The sequence below is a fragment of the Panthera onca genome, chromosome A2 (genome assembly GCF_046562875.1).
Source record: "Panthera onca isolate mPanOnc1 chromosome A2, mPanOnc1 haplotype 2, whole genome shotgun sequence".
NCBI classification, from domain to species: Eukaryota; Metazoa; Chordata; class Mammalia; order Carnivora; family Felidae; genus Panthera; species Panthera onca.
The window spans coordinates 93,895,211-93,918,235 of record NC_138340.1 but is presented as its reverse complement, the minus strand read 5'-3'; the positions used below and the strand labels follow the sequence as shown (position 1 = coordinate 93,918,235).

The following is a 23,025-nucleotide window of genomic DNA, read 5'->3' as shown; positions in this document are numbered from 1 at the left end:
CTTGATCCAAGAATAAACATTAAATGGTGGAGTGGGGGCTGACATTCTTTGAGTTATGGATCACTTTGAAATTCTGATGAAGCTATAGACACTTTAACAAGGAGTTTTATGTACACAGTGTCATCATTTTGTGTATGATTTTGGGGGGAGGGGTCCATGAACCCCAGGTTAAGAATCTCCAATATTAAAGAATAAATGGTTTGCATGGCTTTCAAGTATTATTTTATAAAAATTATTTCATATAACTGAGTTTTGTATAATGAGGTTTTAGATAATATAAGGTTGTCAGTCTAATAAATTCCTATATTGAAAATATTTTATCTTGCCAATTAAGGACAGATCCCTAAGCTCATCAAATTAGCTGGTTGGAGGGTAGGTTTTATGCTCAGATGACCAGAAAGATACATAAAAAACTGCCTAATTCATTTCCTGCAGGTGGAGGCATAGGGTCATGACTTTCCTTAGAGGATATCTCTCTTTTACAACCTTTGGGCAAATGATTGAAGCTCAAAAATTCAATATCATAAAGCAAAACCAGATAATTTTAGCCTAAAAAATCGTTCAACTAGTTATCAATCAGAGTTGTCATACAAATTTTTATTGCAGCAATTATTAACTTTTCAGTGTTAATAAAATTAATTGTTAGCTATCCAAAATAGGTTAATTGAAAATGGCTTCCTAGATCACCTAACTGAATTAACAGGCTACATTGGATTATTAAAAATAGTAAAAAGGACATTTGCCAAAACGGGCAGTCTGGTTTTAGAACAGTTCATCTTAAGTCTTTTTGCTGGTACTTAGATACCATGTTCTGTTAAAAATCCCCTCCCTCCCCAGCAATTTTTGGCACAAATCCTGTCATTTTTATATAGAAAGATATATTATTATGTTTTCATCGTTCATTCATTCACAAAAACGTATTGAGCTTGTAGGTATACTGCTGAATAATCCTTGACTCACAGAGCTGCCATTGCAGTGGGACATAGGTACAGTAGGAACTAATACACTAATTCAAAAACAATTTTATGATATGAAAATGTAAGTTAAAAAAAGAGAAATGGTGGTCAAATGTGATTGAGTGGGGGACAATATGTATTTCACTTTTGCCCTGTTCAAAATCATCTGACTAGATCATTCAAAAGATCATTTTTTTAAACTTTAAATAAACTTTATTTTAGAATAGTTTTAAGTTTGCAGAAAAGTTGCAAGGATAATGCAGAGATCTTGTATACTCCTCACCTATTTTTTTCCTATTGTTAACTTTTTACATTAGTATGGTATATTTGTCATAACTAATGGTCCATTACTGATACATTATTAACCAAACTTCATATTTTATTTGGATTTCACTAGTTTTTCCCTGATATCCTTTTTCTGTTCCAGGATCCCATCCAGGACTCCATAATATATTAAGGTATCATGTCTCCTTAGGCTCTAAGAAGGTGTTTTCATTCAATGACCTTGACAGTTTTGAGTGCTGATAAGGTATGTTACAGAATATCCAATTTGGGTTTGCTTGATTGTTTTTCTTACAGTTAGACTGAATTTATAGGTTTTTTGGGTGAAGACCACAAAAATAAAGTACTGTTCTCAGTACTTCAGATCAAGGGTATATGCTATCAACATAAGTTATCATTGATGATGTTTAACCTTGGCTAAGGTAGTGTATCCCAGGTTTCTCCGCTATCATGTTACTTTCTCTTCTGTTTCTATATTATATTCTTTGGAAGCAAGTCACTAAGTATAACCCACATGTAAGAGAATGGGAAGTTATGTTCCACATGCTGAAGGAGGGAATATCTACATAAATTATCTGTAGATAATTTATATGGGAGATTTGTCTGCCCTCACTCCCCCCCCTTCTTCTTCCTTCATTCCTTTTCTTTCACCATTTATCATATCATTCGTCATCATATCAGTAGGAACTTAACAGGCATTTATTTATACTTTGGGTTATAATCCAGTACTACTACATTACTTATTTTGTTGCTGAAATTGTTCCATCTTTGGTCATTGGGAGCTCTATAGGATGTTCCAGACTCATCTTGTGTATTTCTGCCCCATCCCCAGAACCAGCCATTTCTCCAAGGAGCCCTGGTTTCTTTTATTGGAGAATATTATCAGAAATCAATATCTAGGCACTAGGTGTATCTATAGAATTTTGACCTGATAGTACCAGGCCAATTCCTGACTGTCAGGGGCTGCTTTTCTCTTTCTCAGAAAGCATCTTTGACTGTAAACTCAATATAAGCAACTATGAAACATAACTGCTAATGAAACTAATGTAAGCTTAGGTTCTGTTGGCAGAAAGTATGTAAAAATGAGGAATACTGTTTTCATTATAACCTCCATGGGACCTACAACACCTGGAAATCTTTGTTTAGTTTGTCTGGTCACAGTTTAAAGGAAAATTAATAAATGGTGGCACTTCAGAAGGGGCTAGCCAGATTCATAAAGTCTGGAATGATTAAATAAGAATGATTACAGAAGGGGCACCTAGGTGGCTCAGTCGGTTAAGCATCCAACTTTGGCTCAGGTCTTGATCTTATGGTTTATGGGTTTGAGCCCCATGTCAAGCTCTATGCTGACAGCTTAGAGCAGCTTACAGCCTGGAGCCTACTTCGGATTCTGTGTCTCCCTCTCTCTCTGCCTGCTCACACTCTGTCTCTCTATCTCTCCAAAAATAAACATTAAAAAAAAGAGGAATGATTACAGAAAATAGATATTTGACCGGAAAAGACTTAGGCTGAACACAATAGTTTTTTTCCTGTGATATGAAACATATCTTGTGCTCCAGAAGACAGAGGAAGAGATGAGTTATTCACCTAATTATTCACTGGTTTTCATCCAATATAAGCAAGAACTGGCTAATAGAGTTTAACCATGGGATGAGCTCCCTCATGTGGTAAAAATCTCATTATTGAAGCATGTTGAAACCATTTCATCTGTATTCACTAAACTCCATTTTTATTCTTTTGACTCTCTTTGAATTTAGTTTATTAGCAAAAGTTTCAGTTTGAGAGCTTGAAATTTTGTCTCAACTGACTCATGGAAGAAAATATATTGTCTGCCTTTCAGCCAGGCTGGATGGACTAGAGGGCTCAAGATTGGTGTAGGAGCACAGGATGTGAGGAGAGACAGAGACCTATTATAGTTAGTGACATTGTCATACTGGTTCACTTGCTTACTACAAAGGTGGCTGGAATTGTAATATGCAAACACAATGCACATCTGTCTACCAAGGTTAAGTGTCTGTATGAAGCAACACTATCCTCCATCCACCTACATTTATTTAGCTGTTAAATGGCTGCTAGGTAACAACCTGCCCTATTTTACCTTTCCTCTTCCTGATGGGTAAGATCTACACAGCAGAGGGGAAAGGTCCAGCGATATCACAGACTACTTTGTAGTCTGTCCTAATCAGTTTGGAGATACCGCATTGTACTAGATACAAAAAATTATATTCAACCAAGTAATATCAATTCTATTTCTACACATTGTTTGTGTAATCAGTTAATGTAATAGTATTTATGTCTTAAATACTTAAAATTCATTTTGGATAAAGTCTATCACTGTTATGGAGTAAATACATGTGAACTACCTTAATATACCTGTGTTTAGCATTACCTGTATTTTGTTGGCTGAATCTTCCTTTTGAGCTCAGAACTTTGCTGCATTTGCAGAGCTCAAGGGAAAGGCTGTCAGGAGCTGGGGCCACCATTACACTGATTTAATGATTTATTTACTGAAGTGTTGGTTTCAATAATGAATGAAATGTAGTTTCTACCTTGTGCTTAGGGAGCTTAGCATCTGAGGAAGAAGCATATAGTCTACAAAATGAGGCAAGATTTGTTGTTCTTAGCCATGACCACTTCATTTTGATTGTGTGTGTATCTGACATACTTGAGGTGTATCTGTTGCTTTTTTGTATGGACATCTCATTGCGTGTTCTTATCCACATCTTTTCTTGACCCAGTAACTACTCTTTCATGGACTCTTTGTGCTTAGGGCTTCCTGTCAAGAAGAGGAACAAATTATGATTTCTAATATCTTGGTGGTGGTGGTGGTGGTGGTGGTAATAAAGAAAAGGATTCGGGAGAGACAAAGCTGCATGGTAAGCTGATGCATGTTATCTATTCTTGTGGGCCACAAGGAGAATAGGCAGCTGGGCCAGGATTAGAAGCTGCTGGCCAATGGTATACTGTCAACTCATTTTAATTAGAACATGAAAAACGTTGCACTTTCTCTCCTTTTTGCAGATGCTACTACCTTCACAGATGGGGATAATGGAAAGTTTCTGGTGGAATGTGAGATGAGGTAAGAGGAGGAGAAGGGAGGAGGAAGTTGGAGGAGGTGGGTCCAGTGGGGTGATGGAGCCTTCTCTTATTTGATAACATGGACTCTATGCAGGTCTTCCCAACTTTGGATTCAGTAGCATCATGTTGGTAGCTTGTAACTGGTCACAGTGGGAGTATTTACACCATGCAAATTGGCAAACACTACAAATAAGGGCTATTTCCTCTTGAAGAACCAGTTGCTACACAATTACCAGTATATTGCTGAGTGTGCCTATGGGCCTAGAATCTAGACTCAAATACCAGCATATTTTCCTATTAAAGAAAACAGGTTCTTGTCTCTCCATATCCTGGACATGAATTCAACTTTGTGGCTTCCCTGGAGTTGATGGGAATGGAGACAGTCTATGGAAACCTCATAATTGCATACATACATGGACACTCTGTTCCACATCCAGCATTAAGGCATCTATCTCCTGTTTTTTGGAAAGATATCTCCACCACCAAAGGAGGGAAAACACTTCCCAACTCTCCCCTTCCCTTCCCCATTAAAGAAGAAAATAGCATTAGAATTAACTTTGCATATTTATATATTAAGAGTAAAACCATCTGTATTTTTATTTTTATTGTTTAGCTCATGAATAACACTTGCTTTTTATAACAGACATAATTTATTTTACTTTGACCAACAAATTGTTGCAAATGTTTTTTCTGCCCAGTACTTACATGTACATATGATAACAATATCCTGATTTTCCAGTCCATCTCTATATTTTGTTTGGAGTTGGCCTGCTTCTGGCTCTGGGAGTAGGCAGTACTTAGATCTGGCCAAAGTCATGGTGGATGGCTCAGTGGGCATGTGACCAATCAAGGGTCCCAACATGTGGAGGCAGTTGCAGACATTGTGGAGAGACAGGCATGTATTTTTCTGTACTGGGTATCAATTTGGGAAAATATAATCCAGTAGCTGCTAGGGAAGGAGATTCTACTCAGAGCTTTAGTCCCTGGATCCAACAATGCCTGCAGTCTTATTTACTCCTAGATTTGATAGCTACAGAGTGCCTGTAAAAGTTTTTATTGGCTTAAACCAGATGGAGTAGTCATGCAACCAAAGGAGTTTTAACTGATACTATATGTTTTACAATTAAGAGAATTAGCAATCTTTCAAAAGAAATTGATGACAGCTCTTCTGATGCCAAATGTTGATATTTTCAGTACAAATAAATTGTGTGCTTACTTTTATTTTTTCTTAGTATTTCCTACAAAAATATTCCAAAATATTTGCTTTATAATTATAAATAAACATGTATTTAACTAAAATAAACAGACTTTATTTCAGACAGTCTGTATACTGTCTTATGTAGGAGCGATCTTCTTTGGCTCATTCACAGTTTTGGCTGCTCTCACCCTTTGTAAGGTTCCTCCTCGAATAGGCAGTTTTTTAAGAGCAATGTCTGTATCAGCCAGAGGTCCTCCCAGTAATCGGGCAGGAGTGCTTTCCACTGTTACTACCCGACCAGAAGGCACCTGGAAAAGCAAAAGGTATATATCTAAGAGTTCATTTGCAAAATTTCCCAATAAGAGAGAAACCCATTCATCCTTTAGCTGACTTTGGAAAAGATACCAAATTATAGCAGTTTCTTGGAAATCCTGGAAGGCTGATCTGGTCTAAACCAGTACTGGGTGAGAGTGGAGGTACTTTAGAGATAAATATGCCTTAACTATGGGAAATGTGACCAGTGAAAAGAACAAATATGAGACAAAACCCCATGGAAATAACATTCTATGGAGACTAAATTCAGTATCTACTAAGAAAAGTCATGAAGCAAAAACCCTTACCGTTGTGTTAAGGCCTTTAATATCTGTCCTATGAAATATTGCATTTGGAGGTTGCCCACTGTATCTAGAGGATTCTATAGCTTTTTCCTGAAGCCTCTTTGCTTTCTGAAGATTTTTAAATTAGAAAGAAAGTAGTATTAATTTCTATTAAAGCATTAACTATTGTACTTAGAATGAAGTATATGAAGTACATTTAATTGTGCCTGGCTTATACTTAGACTGTTCATTAAGTAGCCCTGTAACCTACACTTACTCCCTTAGGCTAAAAAGATCATTATTAGTAAGTTATATCTTTTATACGATGCAGAAGACACCAGTCACCTAAAACCATTACTGAAATTTCCAGAGGTACCAGTCATATATGACCAAGGAATAAGGCGGTCCTAAGGAAATCATGTTCAATTTTTAGCACATAATTTAATAAGCTACTAACTTGGGTGATGCATATTTTCAAAATATTTTTCATAAATTAAACTAATCAGAACACTTAAATGCTTCAAACAGAATAATATAAATTGTATAATTTGTTGCACTTATATTAAAAAATTTTTAAATTTATTTATTTATTTTTGGGGGGTGGGGGAGAGACAGAGAGAGAGAGAGCGAGCAAGCGAGCATGCACACACAAGAACCATGGAGGGGCAGAAAGAGAGGAAGAGAGAATCCCAAGCAGGCTCTGCCCTACCAGCACAGAGCCTAATGTGGGGCTCAAACCCATGTACTGCGTGATCATGACCTGAGCCAAAATCAAGAGTTGGACACTTAATCACTGAGCCACCCAGGTGCCCCTGTTGCACCTATAGTTAAACTCAATAGTTGAAGCACTGCCACAGGTGAAATTCAAGGTAACAAATGATCTGCATTCTTAAACAAATGAGGGGATGATTTTCATTAATTATTCCTTAAAAGTACAGATAGTTGTGAGGATGTTTTATAAGTTGGGAAGAATTTTTATTGAGAAGGGGGAGACATGGTACCTCAAGTGAGCTTTTGTTCTTAACTTTGGTTTTGCTACCTTAATGTGGTTTCACTATTTTCAGGGCCTAACTTAACATTCAACAATTTCATATCTAGTGGAAGAACTGTAACATTACATAAAAGCATATCCAAAGTATTAATGGAAAAAGTGGGAAAAGTTTATATATAAAAAAAGTTTACATAAAAGTATATCCAAAAGTATTAATAGAAAAAGGAGGTTTTGGAAATACTTGCTGCTTCTCACATATCTCAAGTAAACATTCAACATTATAAACTTTTTAGATTAGTTTCTAACTTATTCCTGAAACAGCTTACCACATTTTTCCAAAGGGATGTTTCTTCTCAATTCTCATTTAAGCTTTAATATAACGTTACTTTTGACAGTCATGGAAGGGAAATACCCTTAGGGGAGAGAGTACAGACAATTATTTTTTCTGTCCTTCACTCTACTTCTTAAAGAAATGACCAATGAATAAGAAGACTCAAAGTGGAAAGTAGGAGCACATTTCTCCTGCTCATTGCTGGCTAACTATCATCTCCTTTATGCAATCCAGGAAATCATCCTTGATTCCCATTGCTAGATCAAATAAAACTCCAAGTAGCGTCTTCTGTAATATGAAAATGCATAGTTTCACTTATTATGCTACATTGCGTGTGAGGATCTAACAGTGTTGGTATTCTATAGAAAGGTCAGCAGAAGGGGTGCCTGGGGGGCTCAGTCAGTTAAGCGTCTGACTTCGGCTCAGGTCATGATCTCGTGGTCTGTGAGTTTGACCCCTGCATCAGGCTCTGTGCTGACAGCTCAGAGCCTGGAGCCTGCTTCGGATTCTGTGTCTCCCTCTCTCTCTGCTCCTCCCCCACTCATGCTCTGTCTCTCTCTCTAAAAAAAATGAATAAACATTAAAAAAAAAAAAAAAAAAGATCAGCAGAAGGGCCAAATGAATATTCCTGAAAAAGTCTGTTTGTCTGAGTTGACTATTTGTTGTGGATATCACAAGATTTTAAAAGTCCTACCTTTAAAGTTTTAGCATTTGATGTTCTGGCCAAGAAATTTTCCCATGATTTACTAGCCAGTTCTCTTTGCTTGTGTGTGGCTTGTATCTGAAATGAGAAAGATAAGTAAGAATTCCAGTTTCTATGGAAGAATACCAAAGCGCTTTTTTAAAGCCCTTACTTTGAAGGAAGACCTAGATTTTGCCAATGTAAATTTTAGAATGACTAGCACAGGATTAGAATATTCAGAGTTCAGCAAAAGTCTAAATATGGAGGAAAAATCCTTCCTTCACTATGTGGCTAAGGTTTGAACTGCTTTCCATGAAACGTAATATAAAACTGTTGTTATAAAAATATAAAATATAAAATAACAATAATCATTCTCCAAAGACTGATTGCTTTATGTGATTATCACTTGTGAAGACACATCATAATCCAGAACAAGCTAAGTAAATGACCCAACGGCAAATTCACGGGAGAAAATAGATTCCTACTGCCATTGATAATAGTTTACGCGAGGTTACTTCAGGAAAACTACTAATTTGTGACTGTAGCAATTTAACACAAGCAGTTTTGTGAGAGTGCCGTGTTGGTTGTGGTGATGCAGTCTAGGGAGGTAACCACTAACTGCAGGCTACTTCTAAATTATAGAAACAATTCTCAACAGGCTATTTACTAAATTATAATCAGAGGACACATGCCCTTAGCATATATTATTAAATTTACGAATTATGAACCTAAGAGTATTTAATTAAACAACTACTTAAAAATAAATGGGGTCAAAGCCATGATAACACATCAAAAATAACCAACAAATCAACAGTTGTTAGTCCACACAGCAGACGTTCTACCATTCTACAGAACTAATGAGGCAGCAGGACTTCCAAGAGGGCTCTCCCGCTTAAGAGAAATAAATTACTTAAATGGCAACATCTATGCAATAAAACCTCTTAAAACTTTCAAGCAAATTGGTGTCTAAGATGGAGCAGAATTCACAGGTGGATGCAGACAGAATTCCTACTAGGCTGTAGATACAAACGTTTAATAGACTATGTGAAAGATCAGACAATAGAAAACTTTGGAAATCACCTTAAAGAGTTGTAAACATTTAATTGTAATCATAAAGGGTCACCAACCAGAAGTGGGGAATCTGCATCACCTTTGTATCTGGAGACAAGCTAAATAGCTACTTAACCTATTTGTTCAAAACTTCTGTTGTATTCAGTTTCTGACTGAACACAAAGCTTTAGGAGAATGGTTTATATTTTCCTGGAAGGTTTTTCTGATTAAAGTCAGAGGCCAGCTTACCTCTGGATTTTTAGATAGAACATTCATTGTAAGTTTTATGGTACTGAAATGAGGATGAAGCTTTATGGATATGCCTATGGTTGGCATGCCAGTAAGGGCCTATCACAGAGGGATGGATGAGGGCCAACTTTCCCAGTGAGGTTAAATGTACAGTCACAGAGATACACTATCAGACACAATTTGCCAAGTGTATACCCTTAAATAGACCACAATTTTTGGAACTGACATTTCAAAAAATGTATCTCAGTTGTCTATTTTTTAAAATGTAAGCCTGTAGAAATCAAATTACAATGCCATAAATTCATACTGAATATAGTAATTGAATCTCAGGCTCTTAACTCCATGGTTTCTTTAAAAATTTCACAAGAACACTGAAAATAACTATAAGAAAAAACTACACAATAACTCTAAGTGCTGAAACACAAATCAGGCAAATATATCCTCTGGTCAACTAGCTTATACAATGAAATTATCTTCTGCCTTAAAAGTATATGTGACTTACTTTTGCATATACTTTTTGTTCATTTTGCACATCTTGGTGTGCTTGGCTTTCAATCATCTCACTTTGAAGAGAAGCAACCATCTTTCCAATATTTTCTGATGCTGTTGTAATAGCTTCCAAAATTTTTTTATCTGTAGTGACTGGTCTTAACTTTTCTAATTTTATTTCTTCATAGATTTCATTCCATATTTCTCCAATCTGTTATAATAAAGTTTAAGTTTAAAAAGTTAAATTAACCAAAAATAAATGATATAATTTTAGGTAATCCTTTATTTGGGTGGTTGTTCCAAAGTTAACATCTACTGAACTACCCTTTCCCATCTTACTACTTGGGAATAAGTGCATTGGGAATAATTTGAGGCAATAGTTACATTTGAGTATTCAGAAGTAATTTATTAAATATTTTATAGTGATAAGGTATTTGTGGATGAGGCTCTACTATCTAAGTCTAGTTCACTGTCATTGTCACTGCCCTCTGGTTTATAGTCACACTGTTTTCATAGTTGCAGAAACTGCTGCTTTAGTCTCATCCTCTGGAACTACTGATGTTTTCCTCCCCAAACCCATGTATTAAAAAATGAGTTAAGGAGTGCTTGGCTGGCTCAGTCCATAGAGCATGAGACTTTTGATCTCAAGAGTCGTGAGTTCAAGTCACACACTAGGTATGGAGCCTACTTAAATAAAACAATAAAGAATATAAATTGCTTGAAAGAAAAAAAAATCTAAGTCAGGCTGAACTTGTAGGACATTGAGCATGGGGATTCCTGAGAATCTAGAGTCCTGTCTCTTGCCCCTTATTTTCTACCTAAGACTGAATCGTAAGCTGTTAAAACTCCATGGTTTCATCATACTGACAGCTCATATTCTAGGTTGTCTGGAAATTAATGTGCTTGAGTATGCTTATATTTGCAGAAAATTTATATATCCAGGATTGGGAAGAAAAGGAGCTTAGTTTTCATTTGAAAATAGGTTTATTCATTGGCAACATTCAAATATATAATACTAATATTAGTAGAAGAAAATGTACTTAAAAAGACGTTGCTGACACTTCAAAAGCATTTATTTGCCAATAAAGATATAACCATCAGGGTGAGCAACCTAATATCCTTTAACTGATATTTGATTACCATATAAACTAATAATAAAATCTTTAATAAATATTAATTGATTTTAATAAGCAATAATTCATTAATAATTCAATTAATTATAGCTCCTAATGCTCTATAAACAGAAGAAATTATATTTTAAAAATTCTGTAAAACTTCTGAATGCCTCTGTCAGTAACATCCATCTTCTTTTATAAATAGTTAGATGAAATCATATCCTATGGAAAATAGCCAGTTAATTAATTGCATGTTTCTGGAACAGTATCAGATGCAAAATGGAAAATAAAAACTATACAGTACATGGTTGACTGCTTACAATACATGGTTGACTGCTTACAACTATGAATATAGATCTTTTATTTCCCAATTGATTTTTTTTGTCATATCAGAGTGTAATAACAAGATTATAAGAAAGTACTCACTTTAAAATCAAGGTATCTATGTATGATACAAAGAGTGACAAAATCTTCAGCAGATAGGCCAGGTAAATTTTCAAAATCTAAACAAAGTTTATAAAGAAAGAATTACTGTAACAAAGCAAGTAATTCCAAAAAAAAAATAATAATAACCCCATATATCTATCATAAAAACTAATGCAAACAGTTATTTTTGTTTCATCTTGATTATGGAAAAGTTAGTTTTGTGAGCTTTTGGCTTCCTCCTATAAGAAACCTCTGCCAGGTCATCCTTATTGAGTCACTGCTGTGGTCAAGACAATGATACTGTATTTTCAGAGACTGAATAATGTTTGAGTACCTTTTCCCTTAATAGGAAGCAAGGACTAGAAAAAAAAAGAAAAGGGAAAAAAAGAAGGACTTTAAAAATGCAAGTATTTCAGAATTCTTGTGTTTAAGCCTAATCATCTAAACTAACCACTTGTAATCCTGGCTGCACCTAGAACTGCCTGGGGAGCTTTGAAAAATGCTGATGCCTGGGCTCCATACCCAGAGATTCTGATTCTAATTCATCAAGGGTGTAGGCTGGACATTAGAGTAACAATGAAACATGCATTTATCTGTATCAGGGGACTTTTTGATCATGTCTGAAAAATAGACTCCAAAGCAAAATGAACTTGCACACTCTGCAAAACAGAGGCTCTAATGAATGTGACAAGTAGCTTCTTACCTAGTTTGCCCAGCACAGCATAAATTTTTGCTCTGATATTCTCGGCAACATCCATAATTGCAATAGTTGGGCAGTTTGCAGGCAGTGGCATGATTTTTTGCTCTTCTTGGAAACTAGTAAATAGAGGTTTCTTTGTATCTACTCATTGCATATCATGAAAACACAGAAAGGACAGGTAAAAACATTAGTAAATTAATTTAATTTGAAATTTTACTCCAGACATAGAATATATATTATAAAATAGTGCATTGTATATGGTTATTCTTGTGAAAGCATAAGTAATCCAGTTATTCCCCATTCTATGGCAAAATTTAAAGCTTTTTTATTATTTACGTACAATATGAAAATTTCACAAAATAACTATTTTAGGGGTGCCTGGGTGGCTCAGTCAGTTAAGTGTCTGACTCTTGATTTTGGCTCAGGTCATGATCTCAAGGTTCATGGGTTTGAGCCCTGAATCGGGCTCTGTGCTGACAGGGCAGAGCCTGCTTGGAATTCTGTCTTCCTCTCTCTGCCCCTCTCACGCTCTTCTCTCTCAAAATAAATAAATAAACATTAAAAAATTACTTTTGGGGTGCCTGGGTGGCTTAGTCAGTTAAGGATCTGACTCTTGATTTCAACTCAGGTCAAGATCTCACAGTTCGGGGTTCAAGCCCTACGTCGGCCTCTACAGTGGTGGCGTGGAGGCTGCTTGGAATCCTCTCTCTCCCTTTCTCTGCCCCTCCCCTGCTCATGCTCTCTCTCACTCTCAAAATATATAAATACACTTAAAAAAATAAAAGTGATTCATCCTTATATACAACACCCAGCGCTTCTCTAAGTGCCCTCCTTAATAGCCATCACTCATCTAGCCCATTCCCCCCACCTCCCTCCATCAACTCTCAGTTTGTTCTCTATCATTAAGAGTCTCTTGTGGTTTGTTTCCCTCTCTTCTCTTCCCCCACCCCTTTCCATATGTTTGTTTGTTTTGTTTCTTAAGTTCCACATATGGGTGAAATCATATAGTATTTGTCTTTCTGTGATTGACTTATTTTGCTTATTGGTACAATGTATTTTTACTCCACGTCATTGCAAATGATATTTCATTCTTTTTGATGGCTGAGTAATATTTCACTGTATATATATACATACTACCTCTTCTTTATCCATTCATCAGTTGCTGGACATTTGGGCTCTTTCCATAGTTTGGCTATTATTGAGCATACTGCTGTAAACATTGGGGAGCACATACCCCTTCAAATCTGTATTTTTGTATCCTTTGGGTAAACACCTAATAGTGAAATTGCTGGATTGTAGGGTAGATCTATTCTCAGTTTTTTTGAGGAATCTCCATACTGTTCTACAGAGTAGCTATACCAGTTTGCATTCCCACTAACAGTGCAAGAGGGTTCCTGTTTCTCTGCATCCTCACAAACACCTGTTTCTTGTGTTGTTAATTTTAGCCATTCTCACAGGTGGGAAGTGATATCTCATTGTGGTTTTGATTTGTATTTCCCTGATGATGAGGGATATTGAGCAACATTTCATGTGTCTGTTGGCCATCTGGATGTCTTCTTTGGGAAAGTGTCTATTCATGTCTTCTGCCTATTTTTCAACTGGATTATTTGTTTTTTGGGTGTTGGGTTTTATAAATTCTGTATACATTCTAGATACTAACCCTTTATCAGATATGTCATTTGCAAATTATCTTCTTCCATTCAGTCAGTTGAGGTTTAGTTTTGATTGTTTCCTTCGCTGTACAGAAGCTTTTTATCTTGATGAAGTGCACGTTTGCTTTTTGTCCCTTGCCTTCAGCCACGTGTCTACTAAGAAGTTGCTGTGGCCAAGGTCAAAGAGGTTGCTGCCTGTGTTCTCCTCTAGGATTTTGATGGTTTTCTGTCTCACATTTAGGTATTACATCCATTTTGAGTTTATTTTTGTGTGTGGCGTAAGCATGTGTATGGTGTATGCATGTCACTGTCTGGTTTTCCCAACACCATTTGCTGAATATACTGTCTTTTTTTCCATTGGATATTCTTTTCTACTTCGTTGAAGATGAACTAACCATATAGTTCAGTGCATTTCTGAGTTTTCTCCTCTGTCCCATTGATCTATGTATCTGTTTTTGTGCCAGTACCATAGTGTCTTGATGACCACAGCTTTGTAATACAGCTTTAAATCTAATGTGGATGAATCTTAAGAACAATATTGAATAGAAGAGATCCAGTTGTGCTTGGAAAGGGTCTATGAGTAGGGTCTTTCTGGGGTGTTTACAATAGATCATTTCTCTTTGTTTTTCCTTTAAAAATCATTCCTATTGTGGTTTAACTTACATGCAATAAAATAATTGTAACATTTTATATATGTATTACATATACATATGCAATGTATAATGTAAACTGTGTATTAGTCACATAGATGTTGACTTTATAATAATTCATTAGACTATTCATTTGTAAAAAAAAAAAGTAAACTGCATGAATATGAATCAACAGAAATGTGCAAAATACTATACAGGCACTCTATTTATATCCCCAATTTTATCAGTAAATGAAATGGGTTGAATCTATTTGTAAAAGCAGGTAACTCAAAGGAACTTCTTTAGGACATGGTGTTAGGTTTTGTTTTGTTTTGAGTTAAACAATATAATCAAATACCACTTCCTGAAAATATCTATAAAAATATGAATCTGCTGATAATATACTTTTCTTCCATTCATTCAGAATTTATGATAGCAAGTTCTTCAAACTCTTGTGAAAAGAACCTTAAACAAAGGGGTGAAAGTTCTCATACTTCCCTCATATCTTAAAGATCTCTTTCTAAAAATATGGGTGAAAGATGATGAAGTCCTATGGATGTAATTAACAGGGTGGTGGCTATTCTAACAATATTTTATTATATATTTGAAAGTTGCTGAGAGTAGTTCTTAAAAGTTCCATCACAAGAAAAAGATTGTAACTGTGTGGTGACGGATGTTAACTAAACTTATTGTAGTAATAATTTTGTAATGTATAAAAAACTAAAAAACTAATGCAATGTAAAATTCAATTATATCTCAATTAAAAATATGCATCTAATTGCTATTATAACAGTTATAAATACACTTACCAATGATCATCCCATGTTTATCACGTTTTACTCCTAGTTCTTTTTCTTCCTTTCTCCATAATTTAATTAAAAGACTAGCAGCTGTCTGGTCCTTCTTCCCTCGCCAAGCATTAACATGAGCCGTAGTTTTGGGATTATCACAAAATTCAACCATTATTCCAAGTACTAGATTACAGAATTTTTTTTGGTTCAACTTTTGCAAGGAAACAGGAAAGAAAAAAATGCAATAAATTTTAAAAATTATTACCTTCAAAAAAGAAAACAAACATTTGTATTACTGATCAGTAACTTTCTTCTAAATGACTGCCTTAAAATTCAGACTGAAGTATGATTTGGGACAATCTCCTATTAAAAAGTATGTTTTCAAACATTAAGAATTAGAAAATATAAAAAGAAAAAGATTCAATATAATTCTCATATAGTCATGAATATATGTCATGACCAAAATGTAATGATTAGGTTCAGTCAGAAAAAGAGAGATTATAAAAATAAATGAAAATGTTCATTTTAGGTAGAGCAATGGCAACAGTACTATACATAGTTCACTGTATTTATAAGATCTTTCCAATTTACATGATTTATTAAGGTTTATAAAGACTCATATTAACTATAATCTCATTGTGATTAAGAAAATAACTGATGGTAATTGCAAGTGGAAGTCATATATGAAAATAGATACAAATGAGATGTAATTTTGTATTTTGAAAATCAGCATCCAAAACAGTAAGCATTTAAGAAAAATCATCAAGCTATTCCTTTGTTTTGCTACTAGTTTTCAGCAAACCAAAATTTAGGTATAGAAAAGTCCATCCACAATAATAGCCTCCTCCACACAATAATTTGTGTCTGAAATATTTTTTGTTGATTAACTCATAGTATACCACTAATAGAATATAGCAAAGGAAACATGTAACCTGTTGTTTGAACTGCAAACATTATCAGTTTCCTCTTTTATAAAATGAAAGATTATAATATTACCTGCTTTAAAGAGTTATTATGATGAATTATACAAGACTGCCTGGCACATAGAAAGTTCTAAATAATATGTAACATAATTAGCAATTATTGCATACTGAATAAATATTTTAGCAGATTGTATTAAGCAGAACTCTCAACTGAGTTTTTTATTCCTATACATCACTTTCAGGAAAAAAGGGGCAAATGTCAAAGGTTGGAGTTGATCTAAAAATTTCATTAAAGAATATTTTTTATCTGTAATTAACTTGATTGGTTTGATCCACATTAAGTACAATCTAATAATTATATTCATAATAATAGAAAACACTTACATGGTAAAAATATGTCAGGCACTATTCCAAACAAGTGTGTATGTGTGTGTATGTGTCTGTCTGTCTATACACACACACACACGTGCACACGCATATATAATCACTCATATAAATCTCCCAACAGTGCACGGGGTAGATACTGTTATCTCTTTTATAGATGAAGAAACATATTACAGAGATGTTAAATACTTGTCCAAGGTACACAGCTAACAAGTATTGGAGGCCTCAATCAGACTGATTGCAGCCTATGCTCATAACCATTGTGCTATATATGGCTTCTCCTAGCAGTTTTCTTCATGCCTTTCCATCAGAGAAACCCTAGTGGTGAAGGAGAGTGAACACAATTGAGAAATGTCTGTGAAGTCTTTTATATAATCTTAAATATTCCTATAGAATTTATTATTTTATAATTATTTTTAATGTTGATTTTTGGGAGAGAGAGAGAACACAAGCGAGATCATGACCTGAGGCTTCACCAACTGAGCCACCCAGGTGCCCCTATTATATAACTCCCTACTTTTGAGTCTTTAAATAAAAAGATTCTAGGAAGATATGCCAAATTAATTCTGTGACTTTGAGAATCTCCTGACACATCACCATGTGTCTCTGGGCACACCTGTACTCTCATCAGAGAAGCATGGTGAGGTATACATCATTTAGTAGAGCCACACATATATTCTTCCATATTATGTCCAATATCTCTGAATTTTCCAAGGGTTTCTGGTCATGATTCATTCCTGTTTATCAAAGTTTATCATTATTTATGTTTTGTATGTAATTTTTTATATCTAATGAGTTTGCTCTCCTATCTGTAATGCCAGCTAATTTTCTTTCAGAGAGATGAAGGGACACAAATAACTGTAGTACATTTGCTAAATCCAATTAAGTTCATTATTCTGTTAATAAAATCATGAATGGTGGCAATCACAGGCAGGGACAGAATATCTCTCAAAGTTTTGCTGAAACCAAAATAACTTTTCCTCCCACATTGTCTTGACTATGGACTTACTTAGAATTCAGGCCAGTAGAAAATGACTTTGAGGATAATTGAGGGTCTTTGCCATTCTTAATTGGTATTAGATGGCAACTATATTTCCTGACAGGCTTAATATATCCATTCCTGTTCATTCTGTGAAATGGTCTATGACATACTAATTCCTCGCATAACCTACAAACTATACACAATTCTTAAAAAATACTGATCTTTACTCCTTTGTGTAATGTAGCCCTTAACTTTTAATACTAAAAGAAGCTAGAAGTTATCAATAATGATTATACATTTTGATATTGTCTAGCACTTCACACACTATTTCCTTAAAGGTTGGTGGGGAAAAGAAATCCCATAAAACAAATTATCTTTTGTTATGTGTTTGTGAGTTCTGACCTAAGTACACTGGTTTCTTCAGAGGAGGGATTTTCAGAGCTTTTACCTATACAAATGCAAATTATGATCTCCAGGTGAGATTTTGTTTAATGTTTACTTCTTTATTTTTGAGAGACTGGGAGAGTGAGCACAACTGGGGGAAGGATGGAGAGAGGGAGGGAGACACAGAATCTAAAGCAGGCTCCAGGCTCCGAGCTGTCAGTTCAGAGCCTAACGCAGGGCTTGAACCCATGAACCGTGAGATCATGACCTGAGCCAAGTCAGACACTTAACTGACTGAGCCACCAAGATTTTATTTAAAACAAACATTTAAACATGATTTGGGGACACATTTAATTACAGAATAGTGTTCTGTGGCACTTAGCTTTGGAAAGCTTTAATAAAGACATATTATTATTAGTATTTTATAATTGTTAACAATCATACTTACTGCCAGTAAATCCAAAAGGAGAAAAATGCCTTCCTTTTCAAGAAAATAATCCTCTAAGGGATAACATCCCAAAATACAGCACCTTAAATAAAAAGGAAGTTATTCCTTTAACAAGGATTCTACTATCTATATATATTGTCTACTTCTATAGCTTTGACTATGTTAGATGCCTCATTTAAGAGAAATCATGTATAAGAGTTTTCTGTGACTGACTTATTTCACTTAGCATAGTGTCTTCCAGGTCCATCCATGTTGCTATAAATAGGATTTTCTTTTTTTAAGGCTGAGTAATATTCCATGGTGTGTATATATACCATATTTTCTTATCCATTCATCTATTGATGGAACATTTGGGTTGTTTCCATATCCTGGTTATTGTGAATAGTGCTGCAATGAACATGGGACTGCAGCTATTTCTTTAAGATCCTGATTTCAATTCTCTTGGATATATACGTAGAAGAGGGATTACTGGATCAGGTGGTAGTTCTATTTTTAATTTTGTGAGGAACCTCCATGCTCTTTTCCATAGTGGCTGCACCACTTGGCATTCCTAACAATGTCAAGAGAGTCTCTTTTCTCCATATTCTTGCCAACATTTCTATATCTATATCTCTCTATATATATCTACCCACCTGTCTATCTATTTACCTATTTTTGTTTTGAATAACCACCCTAGCAGGTATAAGGTGATATCTCATTGTGGTTTTGATTTGCATTTTCCTGATGATTAGTTGTTCCATATGAATTTTTAGGATTGTGTTTTCTATTTCTGTAAAAAATATCTTTAGGATTTAATAGGGATTACATGGAGCTATACATCACTTTGACTAGTATGACATTTAAACAATATTAATTATCCCAATCCATGAACACAAGAAGTCCTTCCATTTATTTGTATCTGCTTTCATTTCTTTCATCAGTGCTTTATAGTATTCAGGGTTTAAGTCTTTTACTTCCTTGGTTATGTTTTTTCCTAAGTACTTTATTCTTTTTGGTGCTATTCTCTTTGATGCTATTTACTTAATTTTCTTTTTGCATGGTTTATTATTGGTGTAAAGAAATGCAACTGATTTTTGTAGATGATTTTGTATCTTGAAACTTTATAAGCTCATGTAAGCTCATGTAAGCTCATCAAGAGATAATTTTACTTTTTTTCTGATTTAGATGCCTTTTATTTCTTTTTCTTGCCTAATTGCTCTGGCTAGTACTTACAGTATTGAGTAGAAATAGTGAGAGTGGGTATCTTTGCCTGGTTACAGATCTTAGAGGAAAAGCTTTTAGCTTTCCACCATTGAGTATAATGTGGGTTTTTCATTTATGGCCTTTATTGTGTTAAGGCAAGTTCCTTCTCTACCTAATTTGTTGAGAGTTTGTTTTTATCATGAAAGGGTGTTGAATTTTGTCACATGCATTTTTTCTAGAACTGAGATGATTGTGATTTTTGTTCTTCATTGTGTTAATGTGGTATATCACACTGATTGATTTGCTTGTATTGAGCAATTCTTGCATGCCAAGGATAAATCCCACTTGGTAATGGTGTATGATCCTTTTAATTTGTTGTTGAATTCAGTTTGTTAATATTTTCTATAGGACTTTTGCTTCTATGTTCCTCAGGAATATTGCTCTGTAGTTTTTCTTTTCTTATAGTATCTTTGTGTGGCTTTGGTATCATGGTGATGCTGGCCTCATAAAATGATTTTGGAAGTGTTCCCTTTTCTATATTTTGGAAGAATTTAAGGATTGTATTAATTCTTCTTTAAATGTTTGGTAAATTTCAACTGTGAAGCTCTCAAGTCCTGAGCTGTTTTTGTTAGGAGGTTTGTTTTTTGTTTTTTAGAGAGGGAGAGAGAGCACAAGCTGGGGAGAGGGGCAGAGGAAGAGAGAGAAAGAGAGAGACAGAGAGAGAGAGAATCTTGAGCAGACTTCACGCTGAGCACAGAGCCCACACAGGCTTAGTTTCACTATTGGGAGATTATAACCTGAGCCAAAATCAAGAGTCAGACACTTAACTGACTTAGCCACCCAGGTGTTCCAGGAGGTTTTTGATTACTGAGGCTCAGGCTTTCTAATTCTTCTTGATTCAGTCTTGGTGGGTTGTATGTTTCTAGGAATTTTACCTATTTCTTCTATATTGTCCAATTTGTTGGCATAGAGTTGTTCATAATAATCCCTTATGATCTTTTTTATTTCTATGGCATCTGTTGTGATATGTTGTTTCATTTACATCATTTATTTTGAATCATCTTCCTTCTTTTTCTTCGTCTAGTTAGTGCTTTGTAGACTTTGATATGTTTTCAAAACAAACCAGCTCTTATTTTTCTGGATTTCTTCCCAATCCCTCATTTATTTCTGTTCTAATCTTTATTATTTTCTTTATTCTGCCAACTTTGAGCTTAGTTTGTTCTTCCTTTACTAGTTCCTTTATGTGTAAAGTTAGGTTGTTTGAATCATTCTTCTTTTCTATCTAGGTATTTATCCCCATAAACTTCCCTCTTAGCACTGCTGTTGCTGTATCACATAAGTTTTGTTATGCTATACTTTCATTTTAGTTTGTCTTGAGAAATTTCTAATTTTCCTTTTGCTTTTGTCTTTGACCCAGTGGTAGTTCAAGGGTGTGTTAATCCCCATGCATTTGTGAATTTTCCTAACTTCCATTTGGTATTGATTTCTAGTTTTCTTCCATTGTGGTCAGAAAAGATATTTTGAATGATTTAAGTCTTCTTAAATTTGTTAAGACTTGTCTGTGACCTTGTAGGCAGAACCAGCCCCCCATCCTGTGGTTATCTAGGCGCTCTCCAAAAACTACCTCATTGACATAAACTCAGATGTGGTTGAAAGGGGCTTGTTATATATAACAAAAGACACAGCCTTCAAAAATTATTACTCTGGAGCTATTACAGGAACTGAGAATAAAAGACCAAATATTGTAACAAAAGATGTTCTCATTGCTCTTTGTGTTAGATCTATAGTCAGTTTTTCCCCCCAGATATGCCGCAGTGGGGCTGTCATGAATCCCACCCAAGCAGAAAAAAAGAAATATGTTAAGTGTTAATGATATTTGAAACTCAAGTAATTTTCTCCAAGACAAAATTTCATAAATTAATGTTAAGAAAAGCAATATTTATTTATTTATTGCTATTTAGGAATGCTAAGACATTTGGGGAAAAATATTGGTTAGGAAATACCTAATCAATTGGTTTTTGACTCTTCAAAGAGGAAATGAGTGAGGAACTGTATGAGTAAAAGTAGATGCTTGTGTTTTTCCAGACCAGGCCAAAATGGAATGGATTCAAATCACAAAAACAAGAATTTAAGTTTATATACAAACTTGTATCCTGAGTTACAGACAAGATTGCTTTCCAAAGGATGTTAGTAAATATCATTTCTGGACTATTGAAAAAAGAAAAAGGCAAAAAGGCAAAAAAAAAAAGGGGGGGGGCATTGGAAGAGTTATCTTTATGGTGTGATTTTAAGGGAAGAAAAATTTTTTATGAATTTAGCAAAACTTTTATTGAAGCTTAAATTGTGGTACAAAAATACATTTCAACTGATTTAAGAGAGAAATTATTGCAACAAAATTTTCCCTCCTCTATCATACACACTAGAGTTAATTTCAATTATTATCCAATCTATAGTTTTAATTGTTCTAGGCTTTTATTCCATACAAATTTGTGCAGTTTTAAAAAATTAGATAGAAATCTTAAATCTATTTAAAAAAATCAGACCTCAAGCCAACAAATGTCATGAGGTAATTTTCTTGTATTACAGTTCTAACTTGGTTACAGTAATACTCACCAAATGCTGTCCAGTGTACTAAAAAGAAGTACATTATAGCCTAATCCACTCTGAAACTTCATGGGGTCGGTTTTCATTACATGAAGAATTATATCCACTCCTTCTGTTCCGAAAATTTCCTAAGAGATTTATTTAAAATTATGTTTTGAAATAATCTCATCCTTTTCTATTTCATTTTGTCCCCTAAAACTTTTTTACCAGAGAAGCAGAAAACACTGTTACTTTATTACACAATTTTTTGAATTAATACTCAGTCTCAGGAGTTTAGGACAAATTATTATTATAAAGCTAATCATTTTAAGAAAGGGCATCAATCACTATGCTAGCTTAATGTCTCTTTATAATTTTTATTTTTCCCTTTCTTTAAAAAAAAAAAATAAACCATAAGCTTGCCCCATGATTTTCTTCCACATTATAATGAATGTAGTCCAATATCCTGTCAGATGAATGCTAGATAGCAAAAACTAATTTAAGAGGCTAAAATTCTATCATGGAAGATTTTTTAATGCTCCCAAGAGAGAAATATACATACATATATGTATACATATATATATTTCTCTCATATATATATATGAGACTCATATAAGGTTTTGTAAAACCTTTAATAATTTATATCAAGTTATTACCAGTTAATATTTCTCCCTTAACAATTACCTTTCCCATTGCTTTGTTGTTCAGTTCTGCTACCCAGTAAGCAAGACTATGAGCATTTTTCCAGAAGAACACAGGCACAGGATGACAGAATACAAGGAAAAATTGCACCAAAGCTCAGAGCGAGGTGTGGATTTACTGTTCTTGCTGGCTTTCCCTAAAACCCCTCTATTGAAAACTTCATAATCTTTAATTTTTATCTTTCCAATTCTATCTTTTGCTATTTATCAATCTTAGAGACTC

At 34.6% G+C, this 23,025-nt stretch overlaps 2 protein-coding genes across 12 annotated transcripts in view; one reads left to right on the top strand and one right to left on the bottom strand.

Annotated features, from left to right (window-relative positions):
- FAM237B (family with sequence similarity 237 member B) overlaps positions 1-23,025 on the top strand; it is a 166,964-nt gene that overhangs the window by 30,719 nt on the left and 113,220 nt on the right. For 7 of the 8 annotated variants that reach the window (XR_009610371.3, XR_009610366.3, XR_009610368.3 and 4 more), the window contains exons 6-8: positions 1,384-1,485; positions 4,009-4,114; positions 4,260-4,317. The gene's annotated coding sequence lies outside the window, so the exon portion shown is untranslated. Of the gene's footprint in view, positions 1-1,383; positions 1,486-4,008; positions 4,115-4,259; positions 4,318-23,025 lie in introns of those variants that run through there. The other variant, XM_078442487.1, reaches the window with a different exon arrangement.
- CFAP69 (cilia and flagella associated protein 69) overlaps positions 5,605-23,025 on the bottom strand; it is a 61,283-nt gene continuing 43,862 nt past the window's right edge. For all 4 annotated transcript variants that reach the window (XM_060633834.3, XM_078442483.2, XM_078442484.2 and 1 more), the window contains 9 exons: positions 22,132-22,250; positions 18,337-18,418; positions 15,234-15,426; positions 12,147-12,284; positions 11,444-11,520; positions 9,916-10,113; positions 8,127-8,213; positions 6,135-6,239; positions 5,605-5,822 (listed from right to left, as the gene is read on the bottom strand). In XM_060633834.3, the coding sequence (XP_060489817.2) occupies positions 5,652-5,822; positions 6,135-6,239; positions 8,127-8,213; positions 9,916-10,113; positions 11,444-11,520; positions 12,147-12,284; positions 15,234-15,426; positions 18,337-18,418; positions 22,132-22,250 (1,170 nt within the window). In that variant the 3' untranslated portion in view covers positions 5,605-5,651. The remainder of the gene's footprint in view (positions 5,823-6,134; positions 6,240-8,126; positions 8,214-9,915; positions 10,114-11,443; positions 11,521-12,146; positions 12,285-15,233; positions 15,427-18,336; positions 18,419-22,131; positions 22,251-23,025) is intronic.